This window comes from Diospyros lotus, chromosome 4, assembly GCF_014633365.1.
Source record: "Diospyros lotus cultivar Yz01 chromosome 4, ASM1463336v1, whole genome shotgun sequence".
NCBI classification, from domain to species: Eukaryota; Viridiplantae; Streptophyta; class Magnoliopsida; order Ericales; family Ebenaceae; genus Diospyros; species Diospyros lotus.
In genome coordinates, this window is record NC_068341.1 from 13669335 (window position 1) to 13696636 (window position 27302).

At 36.7% G+C, this 27302-nt stretch overlaps 1 protein-coding gene across 10 annotated transcripts; it reads right to left on the reverse strand.

The window, feature by feature from the left end:
* Positions 1-6189: 6189 nt before the first annotated feature.
* On the reverse strand, positions 6190-27191 carry LOC127798675 (double-stranded RNA-binding protein 1-like). Of its 10 annotated transcripts, XM_052332212.1 has the most exons (6): positions 27028-27191; positions 26757-26961; positions 26555-26636; positions 20199-20305; positions 18124-18383; positions 6190-6979 (listed from the first exon to the last, which is right to left on the reverse strand). In XM_052332212.1, the coding sequence occupies exons 2-6, from the start codon at positions 26770-26772 to the stop codon at positions 6476-6478; spliced, it is 969 nt and encodes a 322-aa protein (XP_052188172.1). In that variant the 5' UTR covers positions 26773-26961; positions 27028-27191; the 3' UTR covers positions 6190-6475. The 10 variants fall into 10 exon arrangements, 7 of the variants coding, with proteins under 7 accessions (XP_052188172.1, XP_052188175.1, XP_052188177.1 ...); XM_052332215.1 differs by having other exon boundaries at positions 26761-27191; XM_052332217.1 differs by having other exon boundaries at positions 20199-20259; positions 26555-26661; positions 26761-27191.
* Positions 27192-27302: the final 111 nt, after the last annotated feature.

Genomic DNA, 27302 nt, shown 5'->3' on the forward strand with positions numbered 1-27302 from the left:
TGAACTGCACCTTATCCTAATCAAGATAGGATCAGTTGCATGACATTCATAATGTCAATTGACTTCTAAAAGTCATATTGACTAGACAAATCAATGCAAAAGAAAAAGGTGACAACATTTTATGCCAGATGCCCTTCCTAACCCAACCCTTCAGTGAAGGAATAATGAAATGAAATTCAAACACCATCATCCATGGAAAACTTCCATCAGATGTGGCGAACAAAGATAATTGGCATGCTTCTATTCCATTTCATACTCGACACTGTGAACCAACTTGTACAATATGAAAACACAACACCTTAACCTATGCTAAGAGCCAAAACAAAAATGAAAGACTGCATCCTATTCAACAACTTTAAACAAAAGATTTGCTATTGGAAGACTTAATTGGTAATATTAAACATAATCCATGTCTTCTTCATTATCAATCCATGAAGCAAAAGATGAAGGTCTTTTAAAGGAATAAGTGTAAGGGGATCTAATCACCAAGAAAAGAATATTGTACAGACATAATCCTCTCTCACATAGATAAAGATTGTAAATATTACCAGTGGGGCAAAGACAATTTCAAGAAATCGTCCAAACTTGTTCATTTTCTGTTTGCTCTCTAGGAATGATTTGTGCCTAAAAGCATGATTGATTCATTTCAACTGCCCCAAGGGCAAGGCACGGAATACACATTTTGCACCAATGATGGTTTTAAGAACCTAAAAGAATTCTTTATGGGCAAATATTCTTAATCATTACAGGTAGTGGGGGTTGCTGCTACTAATAGCCTCTTTTAATGATTCTATCATACAGCCCTCCTTTAGTCTGTATAAGATCCGATTAGATCTTGTGTGTATGATTCCATATGCTTGTGGAGATTGTATTCTTTTACCCGTAATATAAGTTTTTTTCAATTTTTGGCCTGAAAGAAAGAATAGACTTAAGACTTATTTAAGTAAACTAGTTAATGTAGTGAATCAGAAGATCAAATTATTACCCTGCAAAACTAAAAGCATATATAAACTAAATAAAAATTCTGAACCACAGAGACAACACCAATCAAAAACTAATAACTAATAGAAGAGGAAGGAGTAGGTCAAGTGTCACAACTGCAACAGTGATGGCCTATTTGGACAACAGAAGTTAAAACATTTAAAAGAAGAGGAAGGAGTAGGCCAAGTGTCACAACTACAACAGTGAGAACTTATTTCATATATCAATAGATTGTCTTTTATAAGCTAGATAATGTATCATGAAGTTTAACAAAACAACAACAATCACAAGCCTTGATCTCATTAAATGGCATCAGCTACATGAATTCCAATTTCCAGACCTCCATGGTCATATGAGTCAGAACATCCTGATGATTTTGGACACTAGTAGTACCAGCATGGAGGAGTTTGGACACCTGTAGGCTGTAGCAGCGAAAAGGAGTCAAAGAAGAAGTAAGGCCAATTATGGTGCAAACCAGAGAACAGGTTAGACATGAGAGATTATCTGAAATAAAGGGAAGTGAAAAGAGGAAAGAAACCGGGGGCTAGAAATATTAATCGAGAGCAATTCAATTTAGCACTCGAGAATATAGTCCAAAAATATTTACAATGTATAGGTATTTATATATCTACATCATATTAAAATGGAATCCTTTTTTCTTGTAGCAAAAAAAAAATGAATTTCTATTGGAATTTGTAAATACCCAATGCCATTGTGAGAACAAAATTACTAATAAATAAAACTCTTTTTTTAATGATCTCCATCAATTCATCTAAATAGAACCAAAATCACCAAAAAAAGGCAAATCAATTGGATCACAAGGCACAAGTATGATATTAGCAACAGTATACCATGAAGCATGAACATGGGCACAGGGACAAGAGGACATGAGAAACAGAACATGACATTTTTCAAAAAAGTAGGACAAGACACGATAAGAATAAGCTAATTAATAAAATAATTTTTTGTGTATTTAAAACTATATTCCAAACCCACAAATATGCATTTAAAATTCATAAGGCAAAATTCCAAAGAATGGCATAATTTAATTAGCAATCAACTTGTAGTCAAATCATCTTTGTCCCTCACAATCTAGTTGATATTCAAAGAGCTAAAGATTAGAAGCATGAAAGGTATGAAAACTGAATAGTCATATAATCAAAACATGAAAAATAAAAGGATCATGCAATTTAGAATTGTAAAAGTAAAAAGTAAAATAGAAAATCCTTACTTTTTAGTCTTTAAAGTTTCCTACAAGTGTTCGTTCCCTTATCATTTTTAAAAATTTTAAGAAGTGTGACACACCAGTTATATGTCGGAGGCATGTCAAAATGTTTGACACGCTAATGACACTAGTACAACAATCACTAAAAAGTACTGATCCTTTATAGACACTATGTAATGGCAGGAGGATAATTTGAATTTTGTTTCCATTGCACCAATTGGATAATTTGAATTTGAATCCTTGTGATACTTTAAAGAATCAGCTTTCAATATAAGGGTTTTGAAAGAAGGAAAAAGTGAAGCATTTTCCCTCTAATAATGATAAAAATGCTCTTTTTCATAAAAGTAACACATGACCAGAAAGTCACGCATTCAAGTTGAAAAAGAAAAAGTAAGGGAAAGCAGGGAACGTAATGCACTAAGGGAATCCTTTTTTATTGACGGAAATGTCTCTATCTGTAATTTCACATGCAGCATTCTGTGGCTGTGGGTCAGAAGTGAGATCAAAGACTCTGGATGAATCTCTTGAACAGCCTGATTGGAATAACTAACCAAAATGTGAGGGGGGGGGGGGGGGGGGAACTAATAACAAAAAAGGACCATAGGCACGTTTCAGCTGCCAAAACTGGCTGTAAATAGGAATCCACTAACAGCAATGAGCCCATCTTTCAAATCATTAATTTGAGAAGAGGAAGGAAAGAAAATTTTTGAGAGCCAGGTAAGTTGACAGACAAGCTTATAGAATGCGGGCTAAAAAACTAAAATGCCCTCGCCTACATTGCATTGCACTTTTTTCAATGCAATGTGGGTGAGGGCATTTTAGTCTTTTAACCCGCATTCTGTAAGTCTATTTGTCAACCTGTCTTGCCCTATAGAAGAACTCAAGGAAGGAATAGGCCAAGTGTCACAACTGCGACGAGAAACATTTAAGAGAAGATGAAGGAATGGGGCAAGTGTCACAACTACAGCAGTGATGACTTTTCATTATCCCAACAGATTGTCTTTATAAGCTAGATGCTATGTGGTGAAGTTTGACAACAACAATCACAAATTTTAATCCCATTGAGTGAGATTAGCTACATGAATTCAAGACCTCCATTTATCTTTATTCATTATTATATCCTCTTTTAAGACTATTATATTTTGTGTCAAGTTTAAGGTTTTTCTCACCAAATTTTTTTTTATCTTCCTCTTCTTTTTTCACTGCGAATATTCTCAATAATCCACTCACTCAATAGATGTTCCTATTGGTCTTCTTCTCAAGTGTTCAAACCATCTCAATCATAACTCCTATAACTTATCTTCAATAGGAGTCATTTTAACCTTATTTCATATTATTTAGTTTCTTATTTTGCATTTTCTTGAATGGTTACACATCTTCTGTAGCATTCTCATCTTAGCTATACTCATATTTTTTAGATATTAGTAGTTAAGTGTCCAAAATTGTGAAGTATACAAACAAAAATGGTATTATAATTGTCCGGTGAAACTTCTTCACTCTAACTCGAAGCAACATTCTCCATAATCTCCCCTTCTTCATAAATAATTAATCCAAGATATCAAAGATCTCCAACTTTTAATTTTACTGAACTCAAATTCTACACACTTAGTTTTCAACCTACTTAATCTAAAACTTTCAGATTTTAAGGTATTTCTTTGTAATTCAACTTTATAATTCACGACTTCTTTTGTCATGTCCAAGAAGAAATAACATGCACTAAGGCACTTGTTTCTTGATGTGCTTTGTGAGTTCATCCATCACATGAGAAGAAAGTAAAAACTCAATGCGAATCATTATGTAACTTAGTTATATTTGAAAAAGCCTCAATATCCCATTCACAAGTCCTAATACACATTTTTATTTGAAAATACATGTCCTTAATAGTCACATATCACCTCATGAAATTAAAAATAAAAAAATGTAAAAGAAAGAAACAATAGTCCAAATAGTTTCTAAACACAACTGCTTAGGTTGAAGGTTATTCAACGAGCAAGCAAGTTCCATTTCCTTTCTGTATTGGATAAACAAATAAGTTAACAAATGTTAAATCAATTAGAATTGGTAAAGCCAATTATTTTGACCAAATTACCCACAAATTTTAGCTAAACCCACTAAAGCCCCTTTTTCATTGATAAGTTGAGTAAATACTACTTACACATCCTTCTTGATACCTCATTAGTCAATTACTAATATACCCCTCACTAAATCATTCAAATACACCCTCTCATTTAAATGATTTAATAAGAAGTATATTGGTAATTGATTAATAAGATGTCAATAAAGATGTGCAAGTGACATTACTTTGATAAGTTTATTAATTGAAAATTAAAAATTCGAATGTAAAATTGATAAGTTTTATAAATTGATAAACTAACCAAATTTAGTAATATTTTTGTTAAATAACTATTTAAAATATTTAACTAAAGCTATTCCAAGAGTAAATGCTTACCTACAAGTAATGTAACCGCACTCAAGAGTTTCAAAATCGTGCATATCGTATATCAAGGAATACTCTTTATTATTCTTGTTGTTGCGCTGCTATGTAGTTTTTTTTTTTTTTTTTTGGTAAATAAGAATTGCATTACCACAAAAAAAAACTATAAAAGCATCTATAGTTTCAAACTAAAGCATATCCCGAGCCTCACAACGAAGAAAGAGAGAATAAAACTACCAAACAACTAAAGAAACCCTCTGAACTAAAAAAAAAAAAAAGTTTATGTACAAAAATATACAGTTATCAGAGGATATCTTCAGAATATGACTATTGACAAAACAACGTTCTTAACACTTGATAATGAACACCAGTAAGAAACAACACATCATGAGATGCCCTAAGGATTATGCAAGGCTTGGTCTAGTCATCCAAGGTTGCATGTGGATGCAGCTTTTTCAATAACTTAAAAAAAAACACTCTAATTTGGTGTTTTAAGATGATGTAATATGATTGGAAATATGAAAAAAGATAAAGGGTAATTTGGTCTCTCAATAAATTATGTTTTAAGGTAGTGTTTATTAATATAATTTCTCTTTTCTAAATATCAAATCCTATTTAGCATTTAATCTAAACATCAGAAGTTACCGAACATATTTTTTTCATTAAAAATTTAGGATTTGTTCAATTGTAAATAAACATTTTATAATTTTGGGTTTCAATTTCACAAATAAACCTGCTCTAACTTTAGTGTTTCAAAAGTAATGGTGTTCATTTTTAAAAACTTCAAAAAAATATTTTTTTTGATATTTTCTAATTCATAATATAAATTTTAAAAATTAAAAAAAATAAATTTTCTATTTTTTTTAGTTAAAGATTCAACAATTACATAAAAAAATTAAAATTTAAAACTTAAAATACAATTTTTGTAACTGAACAAGATCTCTGCCAAAATAGATAGACATTGGTCAGTGCCCTAGAAAATATTTAGACAGTGTTACTAAAATTTGTTCTGTTGCAAACCCAAAGCGGGCGTGCGGGGGGTGGGGCCGACGTCCCTCTTTTGATGTTGCCTGACACAGACAACATAACATTTTTGCAATGTTATTATAACAATAATTAAGAAAAACCATGGTACCCCAAAATATCAGTCATTTGCACAACACAAGTATTGTTCTGTATAACATAAAAAAGTAATGTAAATCTTTTACATTATACAAAACAACACTTCACTTCTCATATTGTACCATACATACATTTGAATAACTTAACTTTTTCCATTACATGTGAATAGATGTGTAAAAGAATAATCAATGGCTAAAAAGTAAAATCACGACTGATGAGCACAAAGGTATGGTCACGCACGCTTAAAGCAAATCTGGATATCTAGATACATATGTGCTTAACCTCACCTGGTATGTAGCATAATAATAAGGGTGAAATTGACCCAAAAACAGAGGACAAATCACAAAATATTCCAGTTAATGCTTAAAACAAATTCATTGTTTTGAATAATCAATTCACCAAAAAGAATTTCAATTTGAAGACAGGATTTTCACCAAGTAGAAAATTTAAAAATCAATTCAAACTTGAAAGAGAACAAACACCAACCATCAGAATTATTTGCAAGCACACTCCCATTTCCAGAAGCAGAAGTCAACTAAAAGTTTTCCAAACCAAACATAAACATGGTCCACTCCAGATTCAAACCCAACCAAATGGGTCCAACAAAACTAGCAAGCAAATAAGGCTAAGGGAAGCATATAGCCAATATCTTTCCCTACCATCAGATACCCAACTCTCATTGAATGGACTAAACTTCTTCATCAAGTAGATTTTCAAGATTGGGAGCTGCCTCCATAGAATTCCCTAGCTGTTAATGTCCCGTCTTCAGCAGCACCACCAACATGATCAATACTGGCATCCGAGTTACCCATTCCCCCAACATTCAGGTTGGTGCCTTCGCGTCCCCTTTGTCTCTTTCTTCTCTGTTTCTTCTTCAAAGATACTTTCTTGGGTTTGAGAACCGTTTCCTGGGTACTAATCCCTGAACCTGTTGCCCTCTTTTTGCGGGGAACAACTGTGTAGGCAGATGTTCCTGCGTCAGAGGGTCCAGATACGCTGGCTTGGATGGCCGATAAAGCAATTCTAGCAGCACTAATCTCTGCTTCCTTCTTTGTTCTGGCTGCAGATCCAATAAACTTTGACCCTCCAACCTCAACTGTACAAGAAAAAACAGCTACTCCTCGTTTTTCTTCCATCTGGCAGTTATAAGATGGAGTTCCATACTTCATCTTTAGCGCATAACCTTGCAGTACATTTTTGCACAAGCCTGTTTCATGCTGGAACACATGCACAAAAAAATGAGGCCAGATGAAAAACACACACACCCCACCTACCACAGGCATAAGACCATAAAGAGAAGGGAAAAATACAAGCAAATAAGAAAATTGGCAGCACAAATAAATGGCATAACATTAAGTCAGAACATCCTTGAACTGCCTGATTGGCACAACTAACCAAAATGTAAGGGAGGAAAAACTAACAATAAAGGAATCAAATGCCTCTGTAAGCTGCCAAAACCGGCTGTAAATAGGAATCCACTGGTGGAGTTCAATTTTTCCATCCCTCCACCCCACCCAAAAAAAGAAAAGAAAACAATTAATGTAAAAGAAGTACCAACAGGATAGCACAACTAATAAAGAAATATAAGAAATGAAAGATTCATTATTGGCACAACAGCAATAATGAAGGAGGAGGCAATTAATACTTAATTTTGATGTGTTGATGAACTTGAACATAACGGGACCATCTTTCAAATAACTAATAAATGAAGAGGAAGGAGTAGGCCAACTGTCACAGCTATAACAGAGATGCATATTTGAACAACAAAAGCTAAAACATTTAAAACAAGAGGAAGGAGAAGGCCCAGTGTCACAACTACAACAGTTATGACTTATTTCACACACCATAGTTCATCTTTATAAGCTAGATACTATATGGTGAAGTTTAACAACACAACAACAACAATCACAAGCCACAGTCCCATTAAGTGGGATCAGCAACATGAATTCCAGACCTCCACTCATCTTTATTCATGATCATATCCTCTATATGACCATTATATCTTATGTCAAGTTTAAGGGTTTCCCACCAAGTTTCTTTGATCTTCCTCTCCCCTTTTTACTACAGATATTCTCCCTTTCATACACTCACTTAACAGGTGTATCTGTTGGTCTTCTTCTCACAAGTTAAAACCATCTCAACCATGACTCCCACAACTTATTTTGTACATATTGGCACTTAACTGCCCAAAATTCTGAGGTATACAATGAATATGGACTTACAATCATCTGGTAAAACTTCTCAACTTTAACCATCTTGCCATCATCATAAGTAACAACCTCTACAATGTCCCTAACTTTTTAAATAATTGATCCAAGACATCGAAATTGATCTCCTCTTGGGATAACTTGATCTTCAACTTTCACAATTATACAATCCACACTTCTATTTTTACTGAACTCAAATTCTAAACTCAGTTTTCAGCCTACTTAATTTAAAATGTTTTAGATTTTAAGATGTTTCTTTATAATTCAACTTTATTATTTATGCCTTCTTTTGTCTCATCCATGAGGAAAATATCTTCTACAAATAGCATGCACCAATGCACTTGTTTTTCAATGTGCTTTGTGAGTTCATCCATCACATGAGAAGGGAAGTAAGAACTCAACACAAATCACTGATGTAATTCAATTGCAATTGCAAAAGCAAAAGCAAAAGCCTCAGTATCCCATCCAGAAGTCCTAATACACGTTTCTACAAGATAATATGTGTCCTTGATAGTTGTATATAAGCAATCTGAACTCCTTAATGAAAAAGAAGAAGAAAAAAGTAAAAGAAACAAATAATATTGCCCAAATAGTTCCTAAACACCACAACTAGGTAGGTTGAAACAAGCAGCAAGTTGCATTTCCCTCTTTCTGCATTGGACAAAGAAATAAGTTAACAAATGTTAAATCAATAAACACTGGTGAAACTAGCATTTGTGACCAAATTATCCACATTTTAGCTAAGCCCACCAGAGTCCCTTTCCCCATTGGAATGTTACAACCACCATGTCAATACAGTACTAACCATATTATTGAAGTCATCTCCTAGAAGGGAGTCCAAAACAAAAATAAATACAATAACCACCATCACAAGCCTTTAATAAAAGGCTACACACTTGTTCATTTTAATCATCAAGCCCTGATTCTGTAACATTCTCAATAATCTCTACTATTTGAACAGTTGATCTGATATATCTAAACTAAATTTTTCTAGAAATAACTTGATCTTCAGGCTTCATAATGGCATCATCCACAAATCTATTTTTAATAAACTTCCATAAATTTGATTTTTCAATCTGCACAACTTGAAAGAATAGAATTCTAAGGTGTTCCGCTATAATTTAAGATTAATATCCAATCCTTCTTTTGTCTTATCCACCAAGAAATCTATAAATAACATAAACCAGGACACCACTTCTTGCATGTGATTTGTGAGTTTTTCCATCGCATAAACAAAAAGATATAAGCTCATTGTAGACCATAGATCTAATGCAGTTATAATTGAAAAGACTTTAGTATCTCAGAAGCAAATTCTAACACGTTTTTTTTTTTTCTTGATGATGCATGTCCTTATAACAAACATAGAAGCAACCTAGATTCCTAAATACTCCATAAACCTTTTCACCAAACTATATCATAAGTTTTTTTCCAAATCTACAAATACTCTTTAATTCTCCTGGGGACCTTACCATTTGAGGCCTCATTAAGTAGATGGCTTACATTGTTAACCTACCAAGCATGAAACCAAATTAATTTTCAAAAACCTTGGCATCTGTATTCATGTTTGCTCAATAACCCTCTTCCGAACTTTCATAGCTCATTAGCTTGATCATGTATAATTTTCACAACTTCTCAGGCATCGCTCTTGATTTAAAAATCATGTTAAATAATTTTACCATAAAATGCTCTCTTCTCCCATTTCCATTCTTCTACTGATATGTTATTTGATCCAACTGCTTTACTATTTTCATCATTTCTATAGCTTGTTTCACTTCAATTAAAACAAATACATTTATAGAATACGGTATTCCTATTTTCTCTAGTTACTAAGAGGTTGCTACTAACATTTGTCCCCTCACATTCATCAAACAACTTCAAGAAATACTTCTTCCATGTATTCTTGATTGTCCCCCCATCTACCAACACCTTCTAATTTTCATATTTTAGGTTCTTCACCTGGGTCAAATTCCTTATCTGTCTTTTTCTTCAGCCAGCTTATATCTCTTTCCTATCTTGAAGGTCAAGTTGGTGGTTATTAAATGATTAGTACCAATATTCATATTATTACGGCCTTTGCAAGGTCCTGAAGAAAGAATGAAATAAGTAATTAGCAAATAATACATCTGTCAGATCCTTGAATCTGACAGGAATGTCTCCCTGAATTGGTGCAAATCTGGTTAAGAAATTAAAGCGAAATGAGAAGAATTTCAGAGGGAAAGGGAAGACAGAAAGATAGGAAGGAAATTTGAAAGAGAGAGAGAGAGAGGGAAATCATAAGTTTTTGATTATTTTCTTCTTTTTTTTTCTACACTGAATGCAATCAATAATTATACACTAATTGTAGCTAGCTTTTGCCGCCAAAAGGGCCCCTACTTTTCAAAGTTACAGCTTCCAAAATATTGCAACTATCTAATTTCCTTCTAAAAGAATGACCTTTCATCTACCTATTCCTTCTACCTGAGAATATATCCCCCCTTAGTTATTAGGAACATGACAATTCCCCCTCCCCCCCCCCCAAAAAAAAAAAAAATTCTTGCCCTCAAGAAATGTAGAGAAGTTGGGTCACTAGAGGAAATTGTTGGGGCAGGTTCGGCAAGTATTCCCATGCATTGCTATCCAAGTGCAAGGTTAACCATTGACTCCTCTTCCTTTTCTACTACTACTTCTTCTTCTCTTTTGTTATGGTCCACTGCAGAGTATGGGACTTGTCCCACATTGGAAGTTCAAGTTTCTAGTGTGGAGTTTATAACCTCTTAGGCACCCTCCCCTTAACAGCTAGCTTTTGAGGGTGAGTTCTACCCGAGGGTTGTAACAATGGTATCAAATAACATCTTTCTTGGCCGACATTTTCCAAAGTTTGAGATATAATGGCTGATGGTACCCAAATGAAACAGATGGAGATGCAGATACAACAGGTAATTGCTATGGTGATAAAGGTGCAACAACGGGTAGGAAAATGGAGGATGCAATCAGAGCCGTGGACAAGAAGTTGGAAGATGTGGCGGATTAGTAGCAGGGAGATATGCGCAACCAAATCCAAGAAGAGATGCAGAAGCATAGCAACATGGTTCGAGATCAGATGCAACAATTTATGCTGATGTTTTCGAACCAGGCGTAGGTAAGAATATCCCCAGATTTTCCCCCTCGTGAGCAATTGGATCTCATACTTCCAAGTATTGGCACGAGTCATAGGGCGATGGGATCGTCTGAATTGGGGGGTGAACCGGTGGGAATAGGAGGAGGAGTAATGGACAGGAGGCCGAGAATGGTGGTGAATTTGAGTCACTCTAATTTTCCAGTGCCCAAATTAGAGCTACCGGTGTTTGACGAGACTAAGCCAAGATGGTGAATTCGGAGATGTGAGAAGTTATTCAATATTCATCAAGTGGTTGAGGACGAGAAAGTTAATCTGGTCGTAGCATACCTATATGGTTTCAAGGCTAGTCTAGAGTGAGAGATGGCTACAGTTGGGATGATGTTGTCTGGAGGAAGAATGCAGAGCAGGGAAAATTTTAAAAGAGGAACAAGGGTGGAGTATCTAACCAATGCCCCCCGTGACTCAAGCTTGCCTCCAAGAGACGAGATCATTGAGCAGAGGAGGATTACGGGTTTGTGCTTTAAGTGCGGGGACAAATATACCCCTAGGCACCAATGTAAGAAACAGTTGCTCCTATTGGAAGGGACAGATGAGGAAGAGATCTTCGTGGAGGATGAAGAAGGAGAAGAGGGAGGATGGGCCATTTCCTTACATGTTATAAAAGGGATGGCCAGCAGTAAGATTATAAAAGTGGAGAGTAAGGTCCAAGAGAGTACCCTCATGGTCTTAATTTACAGCGGGAGTACCCACAATTTCATAGATGAGGGCACAGCAAAAAAAATGAAGTGGCCATTAGCCAGCACCCAACCACTCTCTGTAACTATGGTAAATGGAAACAGGGTCATTAGCAAATACGCATGTGTGGGATTTTGCTGGGAAATGCAAGGGGAAGACTACTAGGCTGACCTAAGGTTGCTAAAATTAGGGGGATGCCACATTGTTCTCGAAGTTGATTGGATGAAGGAAGTGAACCTAATCTGCTTTGATTTTAACAAAATGGAGATTACTCTAGAGAAAGACGGAAGGAGGGTAGTATTACAAGGGAATATGGAAGTGAGAGCATGCAAGATGATCAAAGAGAAAAAGTTGCAAAGGTAGTTCAAGAAGAAGATGTCACAAGTAACCCAACTATTCTCAATTAAGGCCACTGAACAATTGGGATTAGAGGCTGAAGGAGGCTCTTAACAAGAAGGCTCATCAATCACACCTACTCGGCAGGTACACAACTTGGCTCTCTTTGATGCACTTTTAATTGAATACCAAGATCTGTTTGTAGAGCCTAAAGCCCTTCCCCCTCAGAAATCCTTGGACCACACCATACCCCTTTTACCTAATGTTGAACCAGTGAACATTAGATCCTACCGATACCCCCCAAAACTCAAATCTGAAATCGAGAAGCTTGTCAAGGATATGCTAACCCACTTTGTGATATGGCCCAGCCATAGTCCATTTGTTTCCCCCATCCTATAGTCAAAAAGAATGATGGAACGTGACGGTTCTATATCGATTACAGATAGCTCAATAAGAATGGAACATGGCGGTTCTGTATCGATTACAGATAGCTTAATGCCATTACCATCAAAGATAAATTCCACATTCCTATCATTGAGGACCTTTTGGATGAACTTAAATATGCCTCTGTTTTCTCCAAACTGGACCTAAGGTCGGGATACCATCAAATTAGGAAGGATCCTAACAATATTTCCAAGACAGCCTTCAAAACGCACCGTGGCCACTTTGAATTCACTGTCATGTCCTTCGACCTAACCAATGCACCAACCACATTCCAAGCTCTCATGAACCAAATCTTTGAGCCCTACCTCAGAAAGTTAGTGCTGGTTTTCTTTGATGACATCTTGGTTTATAGCCCCTCTTTTGACTAACACCTAGACCATCTTAGGGCTACCTTCAAGATCTTGAGGTTTAATAAATTGTACATCAAGAGGTCAAAGTGTGATTTTGCACAAAAACAAGTGGAATACTTGGGGCATATCATCTCAAGGGCTAGAGTAGGGATAGATCCCAAGAAGATTGAGGTAGTAGCGGCCTGGCCAAAACCTACTAACATCAGGGCATTGAGAGGATTCCTAGGGCTTATAGGGTACTACCAGAAATTTGTAAGGAACTATGGGACAATAAGCAAACCCCTAACTGAGATACTAAAGAATGACAACTTTAAATGGAACGCTCAAGCAGAGGAAGCTTTTGAGAAGCTGGAAGAGCATTAAGTGAAGTTCTCGTGCTAGGCCTACCCAATTTTAGCAAACCATTTGTGTTGGAGACTGATGCCAGCAACCATGGAATAGGGGCAGTTCTTTCCCAGGATGGAAGGCCACTAGCCTTCCTAAGCCAATCCTTGGCCCCTAGACACCAAGGCCTCAGCATCTACGAGAAGGAATTTATGGCAGTAGAAAAGTGGCAACACTATCTGGAAGGGGGAAAATTCATTATAAAAAGGAACCATGAAAGCCTCAAGTTCTTACTACAACAGAGGTTGCACACCCAATTACAAAAGAAAGGCATGGCCAAACTTATGGGATTGGATTATGTAATCCAATTCAGGAAAGGAAAAGAAAATATTGCAGCAGATGCCTTGTCTCATTGCCAAGAAGAGGGAGTTTGTGAAGCCATTTTAGCAGCACTCCCAAATTGGCTACAAAAGGCAACTAACAGTTATCAACAAGGAGAATGGGCCAAGGGCTTATTAGAACAGCTGAGTGTGGATGCCAATAACAGTGGTATCAGAGCCAACCCCATGGCTCCCAGTGCAAGTGAGCGGCGACGGAGGTGACGCCGGCATTGCAATGTTCATCTAAGACTAGCAATGGCTAGTGCACAACTTGCCGTCGTGGGCGTCGAGCTGTGGAGCGTGGCAGTATGTTATGGTCCACTGCAGGGTATGGGATTTGTCCCGCATTGGAAGTTCAAACTTTTAGTGTGGGGTTTTTAACAGTGTTCTAAAAGGCGGCCGGGCAGCGAAGAGGCGCTAGGCAGCCCCTGGCCGCCGTGAGTTCCTCCAAATCGGCCCCTTAGGAACCGGCCCAATTAATTGGGCTTGGGCAACTCCTAGGCGGCCAAGGCTACGAGGCGTCGCCTTGGCCGCCCCAAACGTGGTTTGGGCTCAAGACTTCTCACTCGACTCCATCAGTGATAATCGTTGTAGCCGCCGCATCGGCCTAAGTAGCCCGACTCCGTTGCCGTCGCCGCCGCCGCTGGACAGAGACTGGAACAACCTTTGGACTTACCTGTGGTAACACAGCGACGATCTGATTGGCATTGGCGGGGGGCAACGATGTGATCGAATGAGGCAGACGATCCGATTGATAATGGTAGGGGACAACGATGTGCTCGGAGGAGGCAGACGGTCCGATTGGCAATGGCAGAGGCAGTGATGTGCTCGGAGGAGGCAGGTTTGAGAGAGAGAGAGAGTGCTGTGAAATTTTTGGGTGGGGGCAGTAAGAACGCGGTGAAATTTGAGAAGGTGGGGGGTGGGGTGGGGGAAAGAAATAATATATTAAGAAAAAAATTAAAAAATATTAAATTTTCTAGGCCTCGCCTAGGCGCTAGGCCGCAGCTTGCCGCCCGACTAGCGCCTAACGCCTTTTCGAACACTGGTTTTTAACCTCTTAGACACCCTCCCCTTAATAGCTATCTTTTGAGGGTGAGTTCTACCTGAGGGTTGTAACATCCTTCTAGTCAAAGTAGTTGCTTTCTGCATTGATACCCAAGAGTGTATTTGTCTCCACAACGAAAACACTGCTCTGTGCCTCCTTTGTTCCATAGTCCTTCCTTCTTGTGCTTGAGCCGGATTATTAGTGGATGTTGCTATCAACTCCTTCAACTCCAAGCTGAATTTGATTTCCTCCTTGCCCTATCCCTTGTTTCCTTGCTAGAAGGCCTTTAAACTTGTCCCTTTTGCTTCCAATTGTTGTTTCTTTATTAAACCCTCAACTGTCATTTTTTGTAACCTAGCATTTTCTGCTACTTTCAATACAGTTCTTGGCCTCAACATTTTAACCGTGGCCCTCAGTTCTTCGCTCAAGCCACTGATGAAGCTTGAGGCAAAGTATGCTTTAGTTAGATGAGGGTTAAGGTTCAGCATAAGTGATTTTAATTCCTCAAACTTTCACTGATACACCCGCACTGATTCTTCATGTTTCAGCTTGTTAAATTCTTCTACAACATCCATCAAACCTCTGTCTCCGAATCTTTTGCATAGTTTTTTTGCAAATTTTGTCCACTGACAATCATCCTTGTCCCGAATTCAACCTTGAAACCAGGTGTCTCCTAGATCATTAAGGTAAGCCAATGTGACCCTTTGTTGTTCCGAAATGTTATACACACTAAACATTCTCTTGCACCTTCTCACCCACCACCTAGGTTTTTGTTCATCAAATACGGGGATTTCCATTTTAGGTAGGGGCATACATGACTAGAATTGGGCAGTCTGCACCCCTTATCTTCTTCTTTCAAAAGTTTCCCTACCAATTGGTTCTTCTTCAGTTTCAAAAGCCCAGTAGACCCATGAACTGCCCCACTTCCGGTTAATATTGGTTCTGATCTCTCCCTAGGAGGGAATTCGGGAGAGAGACTTACCTGGTGTTGTCTTGCAAATATTAGCATGAACTGCTGCATTTGTTCCCGCATTTGGTTATTTTGTTCCCTCATCTGGCTTTCAATATCGCTCTTCAACCTTTCAACTACACTGTCTAGCTTCTTTGCCAACCTTGATTCTACGGCTCCCTCCACGGATCCCATCCAATTTTGCAGTTCTGCCATTGTTGCAGCCACCTGTTGTAGTTGCAACTCCATTTGCTTCATTATGGTGCCTTCTGCTAATTGGAAAGGAAAATTCTTGCAAGATTGCCGACCTAGGACTTGCTCTAATACCAAAATGTCATATCCTTGAATCTGACAGGAAGTTCTCACTAAATTGGTGAGAATCTGGTTAAGAAATTAGAGGGAAATGAGAAGAATTTCAAAGGGAGAGGGAAGACAGAAAGATAGGAGGGTAATCCAAGAGAGAGAGAATTTCATTGATATCCTCTTACAAGATAGGAGGGTAATTCTACAAGGACATCCTCCTATAGATAGACCACAAATTCAATTTTATACTAAATTGCAGTATTAAACGTTAGTCATAAAAGTTTTCCATGCCCCTCATAAGGACTATCTATTGAATGGCAACCTAATAAAGCTTCTTGGTAAAGCATTAATAACTCCTTTCCAATGGTTATTCCTCTTCTCAAAAGATCTGCACATATGATGAACTCGCAATACGCAGCATACTATGGATGATTAATCCCCATGTGGAAACCCTGGACAGTCTCCAGATGGACAGAATCCTAAATTGCAGTTTGGCTGAACCATGCCAGCCTTGTGGTGTGCCAAATGACCTGCAAGCTCAGGAACCCCTGCCTCAAGTTTTGAGCATGGGTATTGTCCCCTCAAACCAGTGTATTCTTAGCTTTGTCTCCAGATGAGCTCCCCAAAGACAAGGTAAACAAAGAAACACAAATCTTGTTCTAGTTCTCCCCCTTTTGATTTGGGATCTCATATGGCTCATGGTTTGCATACTAGAATCCAAGGATGCAACAAGGTGGAGTATTCCCCTAAGAATTCCACCTCAGAAGACCCTGTAAGAGAGAGAGAGAGAGAGCACTTGTACACTGGGTGGCAACACATTTTGGAAGTGACATCTCTTCTACTCAAAGGACGACATCATCAACACCCATTAGACCTTTCATTTGATCTTTGGCTTAGTGATGTGAAAACTTGGGGTTTCCCTCTCTCCCTGAATCTTGATGTCAAACACTTAGAGTGTGTTTGATTGCACAAATTTATCATAGAAAATGTGTAATTATTACACATATTTTCTATAGAAACAATCAAATACACTTAACTTTTCTATGGAAAATATGTGTATGGTACAAGCATTTAAATCTTCTTTCTATGGAATTCATTTTCCAAGAGAGTATGGTGGTTTTTGTTTTCTAGGTAATGCAATCAAACACACCATTAGACCTCTACTAGGAAAAGACAGAGTGATACAATATAATCGGTCAAAGCATACTACCAACTCCCCTCTAGTTCACTCAACTCCTCCCCCTAGATCTCTGAAACTCCTAAGGTCACCACTGTTACCCATATCCTATACTCCCACACATTCGCTCACTAAAAGCTATTCAACACAAGTAATGAGCTTTAAAATTCTATGAGCATCCATGTACCAGATTTAGAACCATGCCTTGGTCCTTAGCCACTCATGGTTGGTTACTCATTCTATGCATGAATAAAGAAAAACCTTAAGACAAACAAACACGTGGCCTGTCAAAAAATGCTAATAATGTTTATGTGGCATCTGAGTCTAGGGTCATAAACAATTTAGCTTCTCAAGGTTGATTAGTGTTTGGCTTGTTACAAGTACACTTGAGCTCAACTGGTTGCATAGACAAGTAAAGCTCAAACATATTTCTGGGTTTCACTGAACTTGACTCAATAAGCTTTAGAACTATATAACATAATCAAACATACTTGAGATCAATCCAATTAGAAAATAGCAAGAAATTGCCTCTTAAAATAGACAAACTAAGCTTGAACAGAACTTAAACTCATAAAGATATAAGACTGACTTGAAAAACACACACACCTTGCACCAAAATATAGGAGTAGGAAGAAAAAGAAAGGGAAGGTTCATAATACCACAGGTTCCAAACTTCTAGACCCCACATTTTGATGATATAAAATCAAATTTTGAGGGATCTTAAATATTTCTTTTAACATCGAACACTCCATTGAAAAAAATAGCTTCAGAGTTTATGAGAAAATATAATAACTAAGGAGTTTCAACTAATCAGAGGAAAAGATTCATAAAAAGGAACTTTTGTGTGTGTGTGTGTGGGGTGGGGGGGGGGGGGGGGGAGTTGGCAGGTTTTCCATAACAAAAGAGCACCATAAAGAAAGAATTTACAAGACCTAATATTAGTGGGAAACTAATGAGACAGGTGGCAGAACACTATAACTTCATAAAGTTACGTAAAAAAGATGAAAGTACTACTGGTTGAGAAATGCGTTCATTCAGCTCCCCTCTATTGGCTAGTTCCTTCAGAGCAACCTCAGCAGCTGACTGTTCCGCAGCCTTACGATTGGGAAATCCAGGAAGAGAATCATATCTCACATCATTCAGAATCACTGTGGACCTAAAGGAAGGCCTATTGGGTGGTCCTCCCTTAATAGTCTCATATACAGGTTTAGGAAATCCAACTTTCTGAGCATACTCCAGCAACTGACTTTTGAAAAAATAACAAGGTGAGACACCTGCAATAGTTTAATAGGAGAGAATGAATAATTGTAAAATAGTCCCACCTTAAATGAAATGTAAAAGGCAGAAAACATAAACTGTACTGATTGGTATCTCCATCAACCAAACTACTATAAATTGCATTCTGACCAAGAAAAAGATGCAAATAATAGTAGTCCATTCACACTTTTCTTGAATTAGACCTTTTCTCAAAATTTGTCTACTTAAACATGATGTGACAATCATAAAAAGTACTGAGACAAGTATGAAACCTAGATAAATAACAAACAGAAACATACAGATAATTTAAATAGTTTGGCTAACAGCCTTATACCAATAGGTGACCATTCATGAAGACTTCCCAAGTGGGGGCAACGAAGATGTAACTTTGCCAAAATTTCCCAACACCCTAGCTGCTCTGAAACAAGATTGTATAGTGAGAGTACAGTGATGCCACAGTTGACCCTATATCACTGCAACCAGCACATGATAAATAACAACAAATCTTAATCCCACTAAATAGGGCTGGGGGCTAAAAGCAAAATGTGCCCCAGCAAGAAGCTGGAACCTGACATATCCAGACTACAAAATCCAAGGCATTCCCAACTTAGCCACCGCCACCCCCCTCCCCACAACTTAATGTACTCAGACATACATAGTGTTCATACCATGAACACCACAGGTTTGCCACAAACACGTTTTGCTTTATAGCAAGCTCATTCTAACCAAGTAAAACCAGATTTGCTTTGTAAATTGTAGCAGATTTGAAACAGCTTACAAATGATACCTTTCAAAGTCTACAACTGTATACTCGAACAACAGTCGATACCATCTGCAATGGGTATTAGTCACTGTTCTAAATACATGCAGTTAACTCTTAAAACATTTTTTAGCCCACTGTTATAAATTGCATGTTATATACTATCTGCTATTGATATCAGCTGAAAGCACAATGGATTAACTAGCTTTAAACATCTTAGGGCCAAGAAGGACTAATTAGAAATAGTTCTAATTTACTGCAACATCTTTTCAAGTTAGGTGTCTGCTACATGATACTTCCCGTGTCAAGATAATTATTTGGTTCAATTTTGAAATACTAATCTAAGATTTACAAATATTACCAAACCAACTAGATGCAAACTGATACAATAAACTCAAATCAAGGATTCATGAATCCATCAATTTCTTGAATTTCTTTTCCCTTCCAGGTTTCTCTTGAATTTTTCCTGGGGAAAAAAAAAATATTCCTCCATTTTTCAGCCTCTACACAAGTAAGGCACAAGCAGACTCTGCAAACTATTATTTTCACATAATCATCACAAACAAATTCAGAATGAATTCCCCTGGCCATATCACTATAAATCATTTTGCAAATTCAGAATGAATTAGCATATCCTAATTCTCAAAATAAGATAACACAGATAGACCAGTACAGATGACAAAAGAAAGAACCAAGAGACCATGCTGGCTTGGTTATAGCTTCAAACCAGAAAAAGTAAACTGATTCACAAAACTGTGTACAAACAATCTTCTCCCAGAAAAAAACCCCCAATTTTACGGAACAATTCATATGTTCGACATGGAAATAAAAAAAATATGAAACCAATAATGCTTTTCGAAGTTCTCATGATTTTATTCAAGGAAAACATGATACAAAATCTGAAAAGGGGTAATCAAACAGCCGCACGCTACAAGTTTCAAATCAAATCTAGCAAAATTCATCAGTTGCATCAAAATTTGATCGTAATCCCAGTTAACAAACTGTAGGGTTTATGTGTATAAAGTACACGTATAAGCATATATCTATACAGAAATGAAATTGAGTGCGCAACCTTTGATGCCGTTGTTGCTGGACATGGCTGGATATTTCTTCGACGGACAACGGTGAAAAATCTGACTGAAGGAATAGATTAGCGACCTCTTCTTCAGAAAGACTGAACTGAAAGAGTGAGAGGTACCACACCTGAACAACTAGATTGCGTTTGGAAGCTCTAAAAGGTAAACTAGGGTGCGTTACAAAAGGCAAGGTTGCGTATAGATTGTGATAAAAGTAAATCAAAAAAGGAAGGAAAGTAAAATAAAAAAAATAAAATTTCCCTTTGTGTGGATAGAAGGGAAAAATAAATGCAAAACAATGAGAAGAAAGATTTAAAGAACAAATATTTAATGAACACGTCTGTTTTAAAGTGAAATATTTTATATAAAAAATACTTTTACATAAAAAAAATTATGCAATAAAAATATTTTCCATCTTATTTTTAGTTAAGCATTGATTAAAAAAATGTAAGGAGAAACTAATATCTGCCATCAAATATGTATAAATATTAGTTTTGAATTTGTAAATAATTATACATATATAATAATATATTTTACATATTATTTTTAAGGAAGTACATTTACAAATATTTTTATGCAACATAAAAATAATTTGACAACATATTATAGGTGAGCAATTTATATATTTTTCATGTAAAATGTATTGATTAAAAATATTTGTTATTATTGTTATCCAAATGTTAAAAGAACAAGTAATACACTGTACTTGAAAATTACGTTAGAAAATAACAAAATCTAAGGCTAAGTTGCACTCGAAACCTATGAGGTTTGATATAAAATTAGGCTAAAAGGCCAAATTGCCCTCTATAATATACGCTAATGTCCAATTTAGCACCTACTACAATTTCTTGGGTCAACTAAGTACATGAACATTCAAAATCATCCCAACATAGTAATTGTTGTCAATTAATTGCTAACACCCGTCAATCCACAAACTATTAACTAACAACAAATATGAAAGTGGCCCCCTTTTTTCAAAGTTCAAGTAAAACTGACACAATTTTTACTTCTTTGGATTATTTAGCATTAAATTTTTACCAAATTAATTTTTTTTTTTTTTCACTGCTACGCAACAGAAACATGCAAAGTTCATATCACAAAGATATAAAAATAAACTAAATACAGATATTATTTGCCTACCTTGGGGTTGTCAATGGATTGGATTTGATTCATTTAACCAAGTTTGGTATTAAAGATTGATTCAAAAACTTGGATCCAGATTTGGTTACATATATCATAAATGGTGCGAATATGGATAATAGATTAAATATAAAAAATTAAATATATTTAATATTCAACAATATTTATTAAATATAAAATATATATTTAGTATTACATTATATAGATTAGATTATATAATATAAATTTTGAGAATCTGAATTATTATAATTATATTATATAATATATTGTATATTTAATTCAATATGCAATATTAAACATATATTTAATATTATATCATCTCCTACCTCATGTGAAAGACCATGGGTATATTGAGGCATGCTACTAGGCTCCACTGTGTTTTCCCCGTCCCCTTGCTAATTTCTGTCCCATACTCCTTTACTGTTAATAGCATCAACTCATCATCATCCAATATATCTTCACAGTCACTTTTTGCTACATAGGGCTCATAGTCTAGATCCCCTCGTTGAACTGTTAGTTAACCTCCTCACCCATAAGGGTTCTTGTGATATTAACCTCTAAACAATCTCCCCTATGAAGGCTATATTATCAATCCAACCTCCAAACTCATCCACCAACTATTGTACCCCAACTTTGTCAACATCTGCCCCACCTACATCAAGCCCAACATTACTATCTCTTTCAACAAACAAGTTGTGAGATAACTCTATTGAATTGTTAACCAACATCTAATCTAAAAGCTTAAGTTGTTAGATAGAGGGTTCAACTTTATTTTTTATATTATCATTTTTACTCTCAACGCACCCCCTCACGTGTAACCAGACTTCAATGCATAATTGGTTCAAACACGTGCAACCAATGAAATATTGCTTTACAACAAGGTTTGAGCTCACATCTTTTCCTTGCTTTGATACATGTTGAATTGTTAACCACCATCTCATCTAAAAGTTCAAACGGTTAGATAAAAGATTAACTTTATCTTTTATATTATCATTTTTACACTCAACAAACTCCAATTATATCTCAATGCATGAAGATACATGTATTCTTTCAGACAAGCATCCACAAATAGTTTAACCACTCCATGTTCCAAGCCACTAGCCGCCAAGCTTGTAACCTCCTTGTCATCTAAGATGGTTTTCATTACTCCATTTTGTTCTCTTGTATGTTCCTTATAGCGTAACTTTAAACATTGTATCATTTTCATATCCTAGCTCTCTTGCCATATCTATCAATCAAAGTATGACATCTAGTTCGGATCTACTTCATCCTAAGTTTCAACAAAAACTCCATAGTATCTCCTGTTTCAGAAATATTCCACCATGATGGACCACTATCTTTAACTTGTCATCATTTTTCTGTAAAATAAATTCACATAAAAAATATCAGTGATTTCTACCACATTATAGACTGTTAGGCAAACAAAAATGTTGTTTTTCCATATTGTCGTCTGAACTGATTTCTAAACAATGTGTAACAAGTAACAAATCATGATTCAAGATGACAAGTCAGTTCACTTATTTGTTTATTTTTAACTGATTTCTAAACAATAGGTAACAAGTAACAAATCTTGATTTTAGACAAGAAGTCAGTTCACTGATATGTTTAGTTTGAACTGATTTCTAAACAATGGGTAACAAGTAACAAATCATGATTTTAGATGACAAGTTAGTTCACTGATTTGTTTCTGTCAAATCCTTGAATCTGACAGGAAGTTCTCACTGAATTGGTGAGAATCCAGTTAAGAAATTAATGGGAAATGAGAAAAATTTCAGAGGGAGAGGGAAGACAGAAAGATAGGCAGGAAATCCGGGGGAGAGAGAAGAGACATTGAGAGGGAAATCAGAAGTTTTTGATTAATTTCTTTTTTTTTTTTTCTACACTGAATTCAATCAGTAATTATATACTGATTGTAGATTGCTTTTGCCACCAAAAGGGCAGCTACTTTTCAAAGTTATAGCTTTCAAAATATTGCAACTATCTAACTTCCTTTTAGAAGAATGACTCTGCCCATTCCTTCTACCCAAGAATATATCCCCCCTTAGTTATTAGGAACATGACAATTCCCCACCCCCCCCCCCCCCCCAAAAAAAAAAAAAAAAATTGTCAAGAAATGTAGAGAAGTTGGGTCACTTGAGGAAACTGTTGGGGCAGGTTCGGCAAGTATTCCCATGTGTTGCTATCCGGGTGCACAATTAACCATTGACTCCTCTTCCTTTTCCACTACTTCTTCTTCTCCTTCTAGCCAAAGTAGTTGCTTTCTACATTGATGTCCAGGAGTGTATTTGTCTCCACAATGAAAACACTGCCCTGCTTGCCTCCTTTGTATCATAGTCCTTCCTCCTTGTGATTGAGTCGGATTATTAGTGGATGTTGTTGTCAACCCCTTCGACTCCGGGCTGAATTTGATTTCCTCCTTACCATATCCCTTGTTTCCTTGATGGAAGGCCCCTGAACTTGTCCCTTTTGCTTCCAGTCGTTGTTTCGTTATTAAAGCCTCAACTGTCATTTCCTGTAACCCGGCATTTTCTGCTGCTTCCTTTACAGTTCTTGGCCTCAACATTTTAACCGTGGCCCTCAATTCTTCGCTCAAGCCACTAATGAAGCTTGAGACGAAGTATGCTTCAGTTAGATGGGGGTTAAGGTTCACCATAAGTGATTTTAATTCCTCAAACTTTGACTGATACACCCGCACCGATTCTTCCTATTTTAGCTTGTTAAATTCTTCGACAACATCAAACCTCTGTCTCCGAATCTTTCGCATAGGTTTTCTACAAATTGTGTCCATTGACAGTTGTCCTTGTCCTGAATCCAACCTTGAAATCAGGTGTCTCCTACGTCATTACAATAAGCAAAGGCCAATGTGACCATCTCTTGTTCCGAAATGTTGTACATACTAAACATTCTCTCGCACCTTCTCACCCACCACCTAGATTTTTGTTCATCAAATATTGGGACTTCCATTTTTTTAGGTACAGGCATACGCGGCTGGAATTGGGTAGTCTGCACCCTTTATCGTCTTCCTTCAAAAGTTTCACCGCCAGCTAGTTCTTCTTCAGTTTCAAAAGTCCCAATAGGCCTGTGAACCACCCCACTTCCAGTTAATATTGGTTCTGATCTCTCCCTAAGAGGGAATTTGGGAGAGAGACTTATCTGGTTTTGTCTTGCAAACATTACTATAAACTGCTGCATTTGTTCTTGTATTTGGTTATTTTGATCCCTCATCTGGCTTTCAATATCGTTCTTCAACCTTTCAACTGCACTGTCCAGCTTCTTTTCCACCCTTGATTCTATGGCTCCCTCCATGGATCCCATCCGATTCTGCAATTCTGCCATCCTTGCAGCCACCTACAATAGTTGCAACTCCATTTCCTTCATTCTGGTGTCTTCTGCTATTGGAAGGGAAGATTCTGGCAAGATTGTCGGCCTAGGACTTGCTCTGATACCAAAACATCATATCCTTGAATCTGACAGGAAGTTCTCACTGAATGGGTGAGAATCCGGTTAAGAAATTAGAGGGAAATGAGAAGAATTTCAGAGGGAGAGGGAAGATAGAAAGATAGGAGGGAAATCCGAGAAAGAGAGAGAGAAGAGAGATTGAGAAGGGAATCAGAAGTTTTTGATTAATTTCTTTGTTTTTTTTCTACATTGAATGCAATCAGTAATTATATACTGATTGTAGCTAGCTTTTGGCGCCAAAAGGGCTGCCACTTTTCAAAGTTACAGCTTTCAAAATATTGCAACTATCTAACTTCCTTCTAGAAGAATGACCTTTCATCTACCCATTCCTTTTACCCGAGAATGTATCCCCCCTTAGTTGCTAGGAACATGACAGTTTCATTTTGACATCCTGAACTGATTTGTTTACAATGTGCAACAATATTAAGATGTAATGTTTTTACCCATTGTCAAGCTACTGGAATTGTCTTAACCATTTAACAAAATCAGTTCATCAACAAATGCATGTGTGTTACCCTATGCAAACCATTTAAAAAAGGAATAACATAAAGCAGTGTGAATTTCCCAATCACTTTTAACAAGCCCATAAAAAAGGTAATAACATAACAACATTAAAGAGAGCATTTAAAATCAAGTCATCAAAAAAATAAAATCATGTTAATCTGTGAAAATTCAGAAACAATTCAAATTTGGGTTTAACACACAAACTGTGTAAAAATCAAATTAGGGCTTGTCAGTCAAAAGATCAATGTGTTGGTACAAAACAACCCAATTTCAGATTCCACCCAACAGTTCCCACTTCAAAATTCAAACTTCAAAAACACTTCCTCTTCTCAAAAAGTGAATTCTTGCGTTCCAGTGCTGGGATAAAACAGCAACAGTGGTGTCTGGGCCACTCTTGGCCTCAAATCTTCAGTTGAGGTTCAGACCACTGTGCTTCGGTCCAGGTTGGTTCACTCTCTCGTCCCCTCAACACCAACCTTTTTTCTTCAATCAGTGGTCCTCTTCAATAAAAAAACTCTTAGTGGGGCACACTAACACACAAACTTGCAACTTCCCCCAATTTCTTTTCCTCCCTTTCCCTCCTCTTTCCCCACTTTGTCAGAAATTTGGGTTTTTATTTACTCTAATTTCTTTCTAATCCTTTGCCATTTTTCCCTCCAAATGTGCAGACTCTTCCAAGAATAAGACGCATGTGTCACACTGGTGATTTATTAGCACATCAGTGTGCCAGCATGTTATTGTCAACGATCATATCTTCCATTTGAGATTTTATTGATGACAGTATATTTGTTACAAAAAAAATGAAGTTTTACTGGGGTTTCGGTAATTTTAAAATTTTAGTATAAAATGTTAAAAACTCATCAAAGTTTGGTATTTCATTGGATTTCTACCCTGAAAGGTAGAAAATAACAGCAATCAGTTACTCTCCTTTCTAAGTGGTGATAGCCAGCACAATTAAAATTGTATCATTCTATTTTGCATGCATAACAAGCAAGGAACACAAATTTCAAATCTATAATATTTATTATTTACTGTTTCAATGCATTAAATTCAACTAATTCAAAATGTCTTGTTCACTATAAATAACTGATACATTAATAAAGATCCGCAACTCAATTTCCTATTTTCCTACAGTTTCTCAGCAACAGAACAGGATCAGCAACATAAAAAATATATAAGTAAAAATAACGAAAAAAAAAGGAGAAAATTTAGCTCTCTAAGCATATTAGGAAAAAGGTATGGCTCTTACTTTTCTGCAATTCCACGCGATGAGATGCTCGGCATTGGGCTCGAGGAGCTCTGCATCCAAATCAAGTACTTATTCCGAGTAGCTGTACAATTGTCCACAATTCAAGACTGCAGATTGTTCAGAATGAATCGCACAACTTGAAAATGACAAGTATAATAGAGAGCATTTAAAATTTGATGTGATAAAATGCAGGAGTGAATACCCACAGGGTTCAGCATTGTGCCTGGAGAAGAAACAGCTAATCAGATCCGCACATCCACACACTCAGGTATTTTCTCCTTTTCACTTCTTCTTTCCACCATTAAAGCCACCAGTCGCTCCTCAAACTCTTTCTTCCATTAATAGTCTTAATCTCCAACCTCAACGGTTACTCTTTTCGCCCCATCAAAGGCTACTCTCCTTGGTTGCTGCAGATAGAAACTGATCAAACGAGATGGATTTCCAGCTCCCCCTTGACATCGCCCGGGACTTACCTCGTGATTTATCCGGTCCTGATGTGAAATTGGGGTCTGTAACCCCGTCCTCTCTGCAACCCTGTCGCCGGTGCGAACTTCGCGTAACCCCATCGCCAGTGAACACTCCGGCTTCGGCCAGGGTTTCCGGCTCACCGCAAGGGTTTTAGAATGTGGAAACTACACCTTTCCTGACCAAATCATACAAAATCATTTATGTTTTTTAAATTTTAATATTTTATTAAATAGTTGAATTTTTTATTAAAATAAAAAAATTAAGTTTTTAACTTTAATTA

What these genes read in the sequence shown, in the direction of transcription:
- LOC127798675 (XM_052332212.1), bottom strand. An exon ending in TCGCGTGGAATTGCAGAAAA is followed by an intron (nt 20,306 to 26,554) that starts GTAAGAGCCATA and finishes TCACTCTTTCAG; the next exon opens with TTCAGTCTTTCTGAAGAAGA. An exon ending in CAGCAACAACGGCATCAAAG is followed by an intron (nt 18,384 to 20,198) that starts GTTGCGCACTCA and finishes AAACTATTGCAG; the next exon opens with GTGTCTCACCTTGTTATTTT.